The sequence below is a fragment of the Culex pipiens genome, chromosome 2 (genome assembly GCF_016801865.2).
Source record: "Culex pipiens pallens isolate TS chromosome 2, TS_CPP_V2, whole genome shotgun sequence".
NCBI classification, from domain to species: Eukaryota; Metazoa; Arthropoda; class Insecta; order Diptera; family Culicidae; genus Culex; species Culex pipiens.
This window is the reverse complement of record NC_068938.1, coordinates 57,766,451-57,781,623: the sequence shown is the minus strand read 5'-3', so window position 1 is coordinate 57,781,623 and position 15,173 is coordinate 57,766,451. Positions and strand designations below refer to the sequence as shown.

Genomic DNA, 15,173 nt, shown 5'->3' with positions numbered 1-15,173 from the left:
TTGGTGATTTTTCCAGAAAAAAATATTTTCTTATATACTTCCTATATACCCCTTGTATACTTTCAAGTATATAAGCCGATTTCTTTTCATCGCATTGCTAATAACTCAACAGGATCAACTCGGATCGTCTTGCACCCTTCTACAAAGTTGTAGGTAATTAAATTTCCTACAAGAATCTCACACTTGGGCAATTTTGGGCGAGAACTGCGCCACCTGCTGCCAAAATCCTGAAGTGATGTTTTTCCCCATGCATTTTTGCGATTTTACCCATATAAACTTCAACGATGAAAAGCGACCCCTTAGCCTTAACCGATTTGGTTCAAATTGGCACAGTTACTTGTTTTTGCCTAAAGAATCAATACAGGGGGTATCTCTTGCGATTTTCCGAAATTTTCAATTTTTCTTGTCACCCTAGTGTGCACAGAATTCCCATACAAACTAAAATAGGCTTAAATCAATAGTTTAACCGACTTAATCAGTATATTTTCAAAAACAAAAGGTTGCATTGCCTTTAGAAAGTATGTGTGTACATAAATTTGAGAAAAACAAGAAAAATTTTCCACATTTTCCAACAACATGTATGACGTGTCACAATTGTGCACGATCATTTTGATGATAAATTGGTCTATGTCACAAGTGTGTATTGCGATATCCGGGAAACGGAAGCGAGTTCCCAAAATTGGATTAAACATCTTGTAGTGTTTATTAAGTATAGCAAAACGTCATCATTAACTCATCTTCGACCAAAATGGTCTATGTCACAAGATAGCACACAGCTGACGATATTAAGAATTAAGCGATTTAAAAAAAATGTTTTGATATCCTTCACAGCAAAAAAAAACGTAGAATTTTTGAAGGTTGAACCTTGGGTTGAACATTTTGTTTGTTGAATATTACCTCTTTTTTGAGTAATTTTACCTAAAATATGTGTTAAAATGGGAACCTGATAAAAATTCACCAGTTTCTGATGTAATATTACACATTATTTGCCACAAAATCTGTCAAAATTTCCTGATGAATATTACCATAATTTTTTTCTGTGTTATAAAATTTTGTTAACAGTACCACACACGGTCTTAAAAAAATGATAGAATTTCAATTTATTTTTAAAATACTATTCAACCAGTAACACTACTCTCATAATTTATATGATTAAAACATGTACTGGGCAAAATCGTTATTTAAAAAAATTGGGGTGTATCTGTTTGACAATCTGTTTCTTAAAAAAAAAATCAGTTTGTTTTTTTAAGTATCATATACAAAGTTTGCCATTAAATATTTTTTTAACTAAATTTAATAACTTTTAATAAATTGTATTTAAATTTAAGGTTAAGTAAACTAAAAGTTCCAAGTTTGATCAAAATTTATCAAAATGCATTTCAAAACACTTTTTTCATTTAAAATTGAACTAGTCTAGTAATTTCCTATATTTTTTCCAAATGACATAGGAAACCCATAGCATTTAGAACCTTTAAAAGCATTTTTAAAGATTTATTTGTTTCCACTCCCCCTCCCTTAACTTTAGTCATAGTCGGGGTACATAAACTTGAATTGTTTTTTTACTTAAATAATATTAAAGTTTCAGCATTCTGCAAAAGTGAGCAGTTTTCTTTCATAAGTTAAAGATGATTAATGATTGACCATTTTTTTTAATATATTGGTCTTTTAAAAATATTTCTATTTTTTGCAATTTTTTAACATGACCAGTTCTTTGAAAATAAATTCGTTAAAAAAAATCTTTGAGTATTTGCATATCTTGAAATAGAAGTAGCTATTTGATTTTTTAAAAGATAATTTTTATTTATTTTGGTGAGTCTAAGGATAGTTTTTGCATAAAATATTTCTTTTCAAATATTTTAATTTGAAACAAATTAATTTCTAAAAGTTTTTGAATTTTTTTCTTTACTTTGAAAATAAACTGGTAAGAAGAAGGTGTTTTTATATGAGATTTTTGTAGTTTTACGGTCATAAGCAAAATTTGTTAACAAATTGTTTTTTTTTTTTAATAAATAAACTCTATGAGTTTTTTTTTTAGCATGATCAATTCTAATTATACTTCGGTTTGAAAAAAAGATAATTTCTATGAATTTTTATATTCATTTAATCAAACTTTGTTGATTGGATTATTTAATGAAATCGATTTGATTTATTTTGAAGTGTTTTTGCTTTCTTGAGCATGGTCAGTTTCCTGAAAAGAGCAGTTTATTAAACATTATAGTAATTAAAGTTAAAGGGTTTTCTGAAAAAAAACGCTTCTTTGCAGATTCTCAATGAAAAATCAGCAGTTCTTTGCAAAATAATTGAGATTTCATAATAAAACTGCAAAGGTATTTAATTTAATTCACAAAGTTTTTTAAATGGTTGTTACGAGATTTTTGTTTATTTGTGAGGTTCTACACTAGCGTAGCTCACGGATATATGAAAAAGACAAAAGTGTTCAATTTCGAACGCCTCGACCGAAATTTTGTAGCATTATAGCCGCAGAAGCTAGCTTGAAATTTTGAGCGCATTTTGTTAATGTTAAGTTGTTCCACTCTTGACCTGAAGTTATAAAGAAATTTCAATAAATTTAATTTATTTATTTTCAACTTTTTAACTCTTCTTCGAGAAAGTTTTCCTATGCCGTATGATTTTTTTCAGACTAGAGGTTTCTTATAGGTTTTGATCCGGGGAACAACTTTGTAGAACATCGCAAAGCGCTAGGAATTAATCCCGGAAAGATACAGGCAAATTTTTAGAGAACGTTGAATTTTGTTTCCGTACTCCAAAAAATATCCTGTATCTTTTCGGGATCAATTACTAGCGCTTTGCGATGTTCTACAAAGTTGTTCCCCGGATCAAAAACTATAAGAAACCTGAGAATAGGAAAATTTGATTGGGTTTTGTGAAACTTTCTCTATGAAGAGGTTAAAAGTGAAAATTTCCCATAGTGATTTTTTAGAAGTTCTATACTAACTTCAGGTCAATGGTGGAAGTACTAAACCTTAACCAAATACGCTCAAAATTTCAGGTTATGTTCTGGGGCCATATTGCTACAAAATTCCGGTCGAGGCGTTCGAAATTGAACACTTATGTCTTTTTCATATATCCGTGAGCCACGCTATTCTACACTCTTCTAAACATGACCAGTTGGGAGAAATTTTGTTTTTTTGTTTTTTTTTTTTCAAGGTGAAGCCGTTCATTATTTTCGAAGAAAATTGATCATCACTCTAAAATGCTCTGTATTGAATTCAATTTAACGAATTTCTGCACCAAAATGAATCAGCATGTGCCGGTTGTTGCCTTCTTGAAGCCACTGAAAGAATTTTTGATCTAAATCAAATGTGTTTCAAAATTTATATAATTTTGTGGTACAATCATTGACGTCCTAGTTAGCAATCATTGATTAATGACGATTTCCATAACTTTGCAAGGAATGGGATAATCGTTACCAAAAGGAATCTAAATTCTAAACAACTTGTTTTAGGAATGTTGTCAAAATATTGAAAGCGACGCAAAATGTATATCTTTGAAAGAAAATCATGTCAATGATGGAAGTCTTCACGTTAATGTGCTGTTCGTAAAATCGAAAATATGTTCCATAATAAAAAAAAATAATTTCTCGACCAAAACCCGGATATAACACGGAGAAAAAAGAGTTCCCAAAATCGTGAACAAGCGTTCATGAAAATGGGAACCACGAACAAAGTGATCAAATGTCATGGTACGTTTTTCAAAATCGTACCATGGGATTTGAACACTTTGTTCGTGGTTCCCATTTTCATGAACGCTTGTTCACGATTTTGGGAACTCTTTTTTCTCCGTGAATGTATGTGGAATTGAAATTTGGAATAGGGGAAATATACCCATTTTAATTACTCTAAGCCGTTCGACCAATTCTCATCACTTTTGCAGTTTTCCGCTATTAAATAAACATTTTCAGATGTATCAACAATGGCGAATTGCTTGGCTCACTTTTATTTGAGCTATTTATTACTTTGGAACAGTTAAAAACACTTCATGAAAGCTGTAATTCATGATCAAAGTGCTGATAGGACGATAATAGAAATAGGCTGAAAATGTGTATAGTTCCCCTACATCTAGTACTACTGGTCAGAAAAAGACGAAAACCATAGGAAAATATTTATTTGCATGGCTTCTTAGATATTTTGCAAAAGGTTATAAGAAAAACTAATCTTCAAATTTGGTGTATGTTTTGTCCTTGTGCTGGTACTGAAAATGGCGTTAAATTTTGAAACATTTTTGAATTCTGTTACAATTACATTTGAATTTGTTGATAAGATACTATTTTTTTCTGCTCTTGCTCGCATATTGACCAAAGTCTCTGAAATCGTTATCCATTTTGAAAACACCTTTAAGCAGGATTGGATTTATGCAGAATGCAATTTGTTAACAAGCAATGAATTGCAATGTAGAAAAACTAAAAAAAACTCTGGACAGGGCGGAAAAAAATTATTTCAGCAAATCCCAAAATTTAAATTTCTATCTGAAATTCCGTTCTATTACTACACTAATGCTGAAAAATGTTCAAAATTTGATGAAAATGCTTCTTTTAGTTTTTTTTAACTTCCCTTCAAAGTTTTCCATGTATTCTTTCTATTTAGTTCAAATTCGTATTTTTTTATTATGAAAAAAATAATTCAGCTTGTCTATGACACCCGAAGTTACAACACTTGATAATAAAAAAATCATTTCAAAAATGAGCAAAGATTATTAAATTCCACTGAGATTTCAATTATTTTTTTGCTATTTCATAATGTGTTTGATAAAAAACCGCCAGAAAAGCCACGGTTCACAGTTCATTGTTCCGCACACCTTATCGCCAGCAACTTTCTTAACACTTGCAAAATCCATCACCTCCACTCAATTAAAATTCCATCTCGAAGGCGCCAACCCAAGTGCCATTCAACCGCGATATCCTCCACCACTAATCGAGAGAAGATGCTCTGCGCCAAGGTGCGGTGCTCCCGGGAAAGACCTCGATAATTAAGCTATTGTTTTCCTCGCCGGGGAAGAATTTTCCATTCTTTCCCGCCCCGGGTTGACTGCACCGAGGTGGGCGGCGAAACGAGAGTACGAAGAAGCAGACGGATTAATTTTAATTATCCTTTCAATTAACACCGAGCGGAGTTCAACGGAGTGTGTCCTTATCCGAGCCGTAGAGCGGAGCTCGATGGAAAAGTTTTTTTTACTCATTAACTGACTTGGTTTTTCTTTTAACCCCGCTTTTTTTTCCTTTTGAACCTCAGCTCAAGTGTGAGGCGTCGATCCACCAGATCTACCACGAAAGCACCGAGCGGCTGCTGGAGGAGGACCGACCGCGAATACTGGCCACCGGGACGTCCAGCGGGCAGCACAACATGAACCTGTTCCAGAGCAGCGTGTACGACGGCGAGCTGACCGACCAGGGCGATCGGTACCTCACGATGAACGGGTATAAAGGTAAGGCGGGAATTGTCTGGGGTTAATGTTTTCATATTTTAATTGGAGTTTTTAACGATGAAGTTGATTTGCTCGTCTATGTAGAGAATTATTTTAAAGTGTCCTTAAATAAGAAAAATCAATAATCCAAAAAAGGTCATTCAGCAAGAAATCATTCTTGAAATATCAATTCACAATTCAACGCTCAATATCTCAAACGATTTCCGAGTGCTTTCATTGTGTTCTTACGTACTGCAAAGTGCAACCTATAACTGTCCATACATCATTCAGGAGGGCACCAATCTTCCCAGAGGAACACACACACACGCTCAATATCTTGTCCATAAATCTCCCAACCCGATCCCGTTCTGGAACTGCCTTCAGCAACCAAATAGCAGACAATATCGCAGTCCTCCACTGTTGGCAAGGACTCTTCGAAGGGATCTGCTGCTGCTGCTGCTGCACTTCGTACATCATATTTCTTCCGAGTGCTTCCCACTCCCCTGCAGGGGGACAAGACCCCGGTCACGCTCAACCACGTGGACCCAAGCATAAACCAAACAACATTCTCGAAAAATCCCATTCAACTTTTGCGTCCGTGTTTGGAAAGTTTATTTGGTTTGAAGCAACCAACAAAAAAAAGTAAGTCCTTTCGCTAGGTCCGGTGTCACGGGAGGTACCTCCGCACACTTTGATGCAAACATGCTGATAAGTTTACTTTGTCCTCTAAACTTGCTCTTGCCGGTTGGTTCAGTCGTGGCCGGTTTTGAGTGCGGGTTTTCTCGGAGATGATGTGTTCTTGGAGGACCATCGAAGGGAAACATGAGGCAATTCTCATTTTGACAAATCAGTTTGAATCAACATTTTACAATTATTACTATTTTATAACCTAATTTTATTTACAATACGTTCCTTTTTTTGGAAAAACTTTTCAGTTACAGTTTGCACCCTTGTTATGGTTTCAATAAATATAAATCATCAAACAGAAAATATATTAAGAAGCGATTCAACAGGTGCCTTAGTGAAGCACTGTTTCGAGGATAAGTTGATTAATGATAAGAGATGGTCTTAATTTTGATGATTTCCAAAAAACGAAAATTTCAATTTCAGTCACCACTATCAACTTTAAATCATTTTAAAATTGTTTGAGTATGGCTTGCGGCAGATAAATGCTTGCTTCCAAGTGTGGAAACATTCTGTTCAACATTCCTGATTAAGTACATGCTCCCGTTGATTCTACAAGGGTGAACCAGTGTTTGAAATAAATCAGTCCCAGCAGGAAATCTTTTCATCCAGTCTGGTGTCTAGAAAATTCTTGGATCTTTGCATGAAACTTCAAAGCATGACCAGAGACATGCAAGCATGCTACTTCGAAACTTGCTTGACGAAATGTAAGCGATTTTTTTTAATAATATTAAAATTATAAATACAACGCAAAGTTTGTTAATATCAATACATATCAGTAATTTTTAATCGATTTAAAATAAAGAAAATTAATGTGCAAAAAAATATGATATGTTTAACTGAGTGGGGATTTTATCTCAAATATTATTCACAATTTTGCATCACTAGTTTTTGCATAAATGGCTTTAACCAAATTTGCTGGCTGTTGATTCCAAATGGACATGTGAATATTCAAAAATATGTATTTGAGAAGAAACTTTTTGATCGATTTCTTAGCTTAGGTTGTAGGATATCATTAAAACTTTTCAGAAATTAAATACACGAAAAAAAAATCTGTTTTTTTTTTGTCTTTTATCACTAATGGTTCAGTTTTTTAAATTGTATACGTATTTTGACGTATTTTTTATATTTGATTTTATTATTAATTCTGAAAACTTTAAACTATTAATATCATAAAGAGCAGAAAATTATATTAATTTTTCTTTTTTATTGACTGTAGTTGAGCCAATAGTTTACGAAATATGGTTGGTTGGAAAATGAAGATTATTGAGTCATGCTAAGAATTTTTCAAAAAAAAATCAGGTTCTAGTGCAGTGGAACTCAGCCAACTAAACCTTAAAACCATTCTAGAAATTTACCCTTGTGTCGCGGACCACATGTGAAATACACATAAAAATTTCTAAAAATTTTAAAATTTCAATAGTAAGAATTCTGAATATTGATAAACTAACATTTTGCACTACTTTTCATATAATTTTTAAATGTAATTAAATGTTTTAAAATTGTAAAATTTGAGACAATACACTTCCGTCTCAATCTCTTCTCATACATTTCCTCATTATATAAAATCATGGGCTTAAAATAATGTTAATTCAATTCTAATCTAATCTAATCTAATCTAATCGAACACAAGCGCAGCCAGTCCGAAGAAAGCATCCTGGAAGTACTTGTGGTTAGATTACGCCCCAAGTCCTTTCTTGTCAATATTAATGATTGCATTACATCGGAGTAACCCCGAATATGTATTGCAAAAATTAAAGCGGCCAGGCCTACTGCGTTGCATTAACCGCAGAGACAGATTCTGAGAACGGATCACATTTCACAGAATCAACAGGGGAGGAAGGATGCGTAGACATACCGTACCAAACGCTCCGAATAAGTTGTGGTTGGTTGTGTAAGTGTAAATTCGGCAAGTAATTATTATTTTTTAAGGAGGGGGAAGAGGGAGGAGGGGGTAGAATTTGGATTAGGGACATGGAAGATGGGGTGGGGTAGGGAGGATATATCATTTGATAAATAAAATATAATATAAATTATCTGGCAAAAAAAAAGTATGGAAAGATCTCACCAAGGTTCTTCAAAGCATTTGACAAACCAGGTATACATCGAATACGATGCTGTTGCTTCACTAGAACATCATCGAATCTAGGCATCCGCAGGTTATGAACAGCTTCTGGCCTTGCCGGAACGGCTGGAACCAAACGGAAATCCTTTCCGTTACGCCACACGAAAAACATCACGAAGAGCTTCACTTTTGTCTTCAGCAAGTAGAATTCACTTACAGCACAAACAAATCTGAAAAACTCATCAGAAACCTTCTTGGAATTTGCCAATGAAAAATAACTCTAAACCGAAGAAAAACGTCAAATATTCGGCACCGAAAAAATTCACGTCCGAACTCGCCCATGGCTACTTCGATCCCTTAAAATAATGTTAATTCAATTCGAATTTTTATTTTATTCAATAAGTTTCCCTAAATTTAAGAATTATGGCTTATGCTTCTGTTTTCAACGGTTTTATTTTATTTTAATTATTTGAAAATTCATTTTCAATTATTTTCAAAACTGAACGAAATTGATACAGGCACAAAAATTAAATTCATATCATTTTTTTATAATAAAAAACAATTTTTATTGTTCGGAAAGTAAAATTTAATTAGAAAATATTGGTTCGAAATTCAAACCTATTGTTTTTTTCGAAACCTGTACAGTCCAGACTCGATTTTCCGAAGGCCATGGCAAAATTTCACTTCGGATAATCGAATCACGAAAAATATTTTTTTTATGTCTTATTTTTGATTGTTGAGCTTTAGTAAGACCACTAAACAACTCTAAAGTGATTAAGAATGTTTAAATCCAAGATGGCGGCCAAATAGGGTGGTGATGGAATATTGCAAAAATGCATTTTCATAAGGCAATCAGCCATTCAAATTTGACTAAAATAGGGTCACAGAACTTGAATTTGATGTTTAAATAAGAAAATAAAAAAAAAAACGAAAATGATTTTTTTTTTGTTCGTAATTCGATTATCCGAAGTGTTGGAATTTTTTCTTACATTCATGCATTTCAAGCATCGTGGTTTTAAAATAAATAAAAGGTATCTTTTGAAATACAGCTATAACTTAAGGATTCACGAAGAAAATTGAAGTTTATTTTTTAAACTAACACCTTATCTCCCAAATTAAAAAAAGAGTTTAGGTGGTAATTTAACTTTTAAACTTTGAGCGTTTTGTAAATCCTTTTGGCAATAAAATATCAAGTTTTTTGAAATACTTTGTTTTTGCCCCCCAGATTTTTCGGACCGATTTTGAAGGGAAATGACAAAAGCTTTAAAAATATATTAGTTATGGAAATTCGGAAAGAAATTTCCGTAACTTATTTGTACCAGCCTTTCATTACATAATATTTGATTTATTGCACTTAATTTAGAGCTCAAAACACAATCTAACAAAATATCATAAAAATTCACATCCTTTTGTATCTGCTCCAACCGGACGAAACTATTTTCGGCATCAGACAATTCGGCCCCCTTTCCCCCAAGTGCGGCCATATATATATGGGAAAAAGCATGCACGAATGCTCCAGTTGAAGTGTTTATGTGCATCGTCCACCCGGGGAACACTTGCTATCCACGAGAGCAGAGTTATGAGTGCGCCAGATATGAAATCCTCTGACCAGTGTTGCCAGAGTATTTTAATTCAAGTTCTCGGGTATTTTTCAAGCATTTTGGCAACATTTTCTTGAACAAGATAGTATTCAAACCACCCCAAAACAGAACTCACGTTACGTTACATCTTTCAACCTCAAGTTCGTGCTCAGCCCCCAGGTCCCTCGCGGGACCGATTCCCAGATAAACGATAGTCCACTTTCAAACTGTGTAGCTTTCTCTTCTTCTGCGCTAGATTACAACCAAGCAAGTACTTGAGTGTAGCCGGGCAAGCTTCTTCCAACGGAAGTGCAGCAACAGCCCTCTTTCTATTTGGCCCAAAAATGGAGAGAAAACGACGAAGAAAAGCGCTCATAAATTGTAATACTAAGTCCTTAAGTTTAGGAGGGCGCTGGGGGAGGAGAAGGTACGAGCAAAGTTGTGAAATGTGAATCTCTTCGGAAATTTATTCACCAGAAATCGTCTGTGTGACTCAAACACAGTAAATCATAACTTGAGACTTGAAGCAGGGGATGGAATGCAAAAGAGGTAGTGCAGTGGAATTTGTGTGGTTGGAAAAATGGGAGAACTTTTACCAGGATTTGTTATTGATTGCGTTTGGAAACATGAACTAAAATGCTGCATTTCACCCAGTAACGGTGATAGCTTTTTCATCAATATCACAACTCGACATTTTTGAAGTTGGCATCAACTTCAGAATGTCGTGTTGTGTAAATAAAGTACAGATCAAACAAATATAACCAACATTATAAACATTCTCTTATTTGTTAAATTTTGTCAAAAGATCTGCAATTGGATGTCAGAAGACTACAATTCTACGAAGATCATAATCATACACCGAGATTCGAAGATTGAAGGTTTTATTTAAAGTCTATTTTAAACCAAATGCTTAGGCTATCAATACAGATTTTTTTAAACCATAAATTGTCTTCACAATTCAACTATTTGAAAATACCACATAAGATGCACAACCAGCCATGTTAGGTGCCGCTTAGGCTGACAATGTCTGCACAGAAGATATATATGAGCTCAAACACAAACATCTCTCCTCCTGCCAGGGCAAACACCATGCTCGACATGCAACACGGTCCATCTTCTAGGTGTAATGTTTCTTGTACCTATTTGTTTAGAAATTCATCACAGTTTTTGGTCCTGGGTGTTAGGTTTGTGTGCCGAGCATGTGCTCAGCTTTGACTTTCCACACAAAGAAGCATCCCCTTTGGAGCATCAACAGACTAGTCATCTCCGAACAAGACTTAGTGCTTAACTTGTGTGTGTATGTGTGTGTGTTTGTATTTGCGTGTTGGTTTGTTGTTATTCATGGTTGCTCACCACTTTAAACTGTATTAAGAGACAGGCTTGTGTCTTGTTAGTTTCTGCTACCATTCCTAGTACTTTTACTATGTGAAACAAATGCACCTTTGTGAAGAGGTGTTTGATTCTTTTATTTTTGCCTTTCTTACAAAAGAAAGGTTTAAGGTTTGCTTTTGGAAAAACGCTTTTTTCAGAAATCTAAAAAAATTCGTGCACGGCGAGGATTCGTCCCAGGAAAAAATCCTATTACTAAATTGAAGGTTTAGATGCGCTCTTTCGATTGAATTTTGGCCCGAAACCCGGAACTCAAAGTCTGATTTTTGAGAGCTCTTTTTCTGAAATACATGGCCGATGTCTGTATCCGCTCTTAAAAATTTGTGTCTTCCATCACTGGAAAACCGCTCGTAAAACCCACAATTTTTGGAAGCCAGATCTGTAGCCGTGGGGTCGGAGACGAACATTTTATTTTTCGATTCACAATTTTCGACCAGTCAATGTGGTCAAAGCCATTTTTAGAGGTATTTTTTGGACTATTTTACGGATAAAACTATCAAATTTAAAGAATTCAGTTTCAAACAAAAAACCATTCGAAAACATGCGCCATAAACTGTTTGGGCCCAAAGTTTGAAGCTTTTCCAAAATGTATTTCCAGAGATATAGCGATTTTAGTGTTTTTCGTCTTATTTTTACCCTATTTTTTCCTATTAAATTTTTGGATTTATACAAAATCATATACTGAACATCAAATTCAAAGTCCCAGCCCATTCTCGATCGAAAGCATTTGGTATGAATTGTATTCGAGTAAATTTTGGTATTGATCAGACGGTTGGTTCAAAAGTTATAGCTGTATGATTTTTCCCGGCTCGTTCTCGCTCGAAAGCTCGACAAGTCGTCAAGTCGAAGCTTCAACGCCAGCGCTTTTACGCTGCGCGTGAAAGTGTTCTTTCTGGCTTCTCATAATTGATCGACAAAGTGCAATAGCGATACATATTTTTTTAAGTTAATCATAGACTAACATTATAGACTGAGTACCCTTTATTATTTTTCTAATAATGTCAATCCAATATGTTTTTCTTAATTTTATTTTTTATGTCTTGCGACAAATAATGTACTTCTGAAATTAAAAAAAATGGCATTTGAGGTTTAGCCTTAAAAGATTCGAAGCTTTAGGTAAAATTCTCACTGGATGGTATCATTATGTTTTTGAAAAAATAATTGCACCAATATATTTCTCGGAGTTTCATCATTTTGTAAGAAAGGCTCTATTTCACCTCTGGTGATATTAAATCGGGTTTTTTTAAATTAACGTGAATACGCCATTTTAGCATCATTGTGTAATTATTGAGCAACTCTCTACCAAAACCGGAAATGGATTTTATTTGTATTTTTTTATTTGGCTCAAACTTTGTGGGGGCCTTCCCTATGACCAATTAAGCTATTTTGTGTCATTGGTTCACCCATACAAGTCTCCATACAATTTTGGCTACTGTCCATACAAAAATGGTATGTAAATATTCAAACAGCTGCAACTTTTGAGTGAATTTTCTGATCAATTTGGTGTCTTCGGCAAAGTTGTAGGTATTGTTGAGGACAATTGAGAAAAAATAGGTACACGAAAAAAAAATTGCAGATTTTTTAATCAACTTTTTTTTTACTAAAACTCAATTTCCCAAAATACGTATTTTTTTGATTTTCGAGATTTTTTGATATGTTTTAGGGGACTAAAATCCGCAACTTTTGAGCCATTGAGAAACATGGTCAAAAAATCTGCCGCCGAGTTATGAATTTTTGAAAAAATAGCGATTTTTGGAAAAAATCGAAATTTTATGCAAAAACAGATCTGAAATTATTTTTTAATGCAAAATTGAATTTGCAATCGAAATAGTAGTTTATGCAACAAGTTGCAAAAAGAGGATTTTTTCAGCACGAGTCGTACATTTATCCAACGAGGTTCACCGAGTTGGATAAATACGAAGAGTGCTGAAAAAATCAAGTTTTGCAACGAGTTCCATACAACATTTTTTGCAATTCCGAAAAACACCCATTGAGTGCAGTTTTAAGTCAAATTTTCATGTATTTTGTCAATAAATCGTTTAAATCAAAAAAATGTTGAAAAGTGTTACTTTTCGAAACAAGTGCTGAAAATTTCAACTTTTCAGCACCCATTTCAGTGCTGAAAAGTAGAACTTTCCAGCATTTATTTTGAAAAGTGTTGCTATTCGATTCTGTTATTTTTGGTACAGAAAAGTAGGCTATTTCGTCGTTCAAGAATGACAGGAAAAGTAAGTATTTTCACGACGGAATTGCAAAAACTACTTTACAATGTTTTTGAAAAGGAGCTCCGTTTTCAAGATATAGCCACCGAAAGTTTGATTTTAGCAAAATATTTGCAGTTTTTCGATTATTAAAAATAGTGATCATGAGCGACCATTTCTAAAAATATTTTTTTTTTTGAAAAGTTCAGAAAACTTGCTATAAAATTGTTTAAGAGACATTGAAGATTGGACCTCGGGTTGCTGAGATACAGCCGCTTTAAGAAAAAGAAACACGAAAATTGATGTTTTTATGTCGATATCTCAGCAACTAATGGTCCGATTTTCAATGTTAAATCATGAAACATTCGTGAAATTTTCCGATTTTTTTGAAAAAAATATTTTGAAAAAAATTAAATCAAGACTAACATTTTAAATGGGCGTAATATTCAATGCTTGGCCCTTAACTTCAAATTTGTTTTTGCATATAATTTCGATTTTTTCCACAAATCACATATTCATAACTTGGTGGCAGATTTTTTGACCATGTTTCTCTATGGCTCAAAAGTTGCGGATTTTTGTCCCCTAAAACATATCAAAAAATCTCGAAAATCAAAAAATACGTATTTTGGGAAATTGAGTTTCAGTGAAAAAAAGTTGATTAAAAAATCTGCATTTTTTTCCGTGTACCTAATTTTTTCTCAATAGTCCTCAACAATACCTACAACTTTGCCGAAGACACCAAATTGATCAGAAAATTCACTCAAAAGTTACAGATTTTTGAATTTTCACACATTATTTTTGTATGGACAGCTGCCAAATTTGTATGGAGACTTGTATGGGTGAACCAATGACACAAAATAGCTTATTTGGTCATAGGGAAGGCCCCCACAAAGTTTGAGCCAAATCAAAAAATACAAAAAATAAAAATGGTCGAAATCGGCCGATTTCGTAGCTCTATTATCAAAACAATTAGTTTTTCAAAAAAAAAAAAAAAAAAAACTCTTCAAATCCCGAATAGCCATAAAAATAATCTAAATTTCCCTCAAACTTTGGAGCAATCAATTCCGCTGACCCCAAAGGGCTAACCTTCCAGTAAAGTAGATTGAACCTTTTTTCTGTTTATGCTCAGCTTGACCCACTCAAGTCCTCTGTTCGATCCACAATCAATGAAAGCATTTGCGGTTGGATCCCCGCGGGACAATAGCAAGACGTCGTCCTTCCGAAAAAGGACACTATTTTGTTTGTTTTTTCTTTCTTGGGGACGATTTGAGTGCCTAGTACAAAACTTAGTCCAAATAGTAGGAAGGAACCCGTCAATTTATTAAAGTATGGCCTAAAGGTGGCCACCAGATTCCGATTTTCAAATTCCCGGTTTCCCGATTCTTTTTCCAAAACCTGATGATTTTTTCCAGATAGCTACATTTACATACATTTTTAAATTATGACCATAGTATCTTCCATTCTAAGAAAGCAATCAAAAGGGGTAATATTGAATGTTTGGCCATTTTAAAATGATAGTCTTGATTCAAAATATTGTTTTCGAAAAGATCGGAAAATTTCACAAATGTGTCATATTTTAACATTGATATCGGACCATTTCTGAGTTGCTGAGATATCGACATTAGAAAATGGAAAATTCAGTTTTCATGTTTCTTTTCCTTTAAGCCGCTGTATCTCAGCCAGTGTTCAATGTAACAATTTCAATGCAAATTCAATGAACGTTTTGAAAAAAATATTCTCAGAAATCGTCACTCAATCGAAAAATTGCAAAAACTTCAAATTTTCGTTGGCTTTATCTGGAAAACTGAGCACTTTACCAAAAAAAATCTGTAG

The 15,173-nt window shown here is 33.8% G+C and overlaps 1 protein-coding gene across 3 annotated transcripts in view; it reads left to right on the top strand.

The window, feature by feature from the left end:
• Positions 1 to 15,173, top strand: part of LOC120421270 (uncharacterized) — a 69,510-nt gene that overhangs the window by 45,161 nt on the left and 9,176 nt on the right. For all 3 annotated transcript variants that reach the window (XM_052708336.1, XM_052708335.1, XM_052708337.1), the window contains exon 6: positions 5,250 to 5,442. In XM_052708336.1, the coding sequence (XP_052564296.1) occupies positions 5,250 to 5,442 (193 nt within the window). The remainder of the gene's footprint in view (positions 1 to 5,249; positions 5,443 to 15,173) is intronic.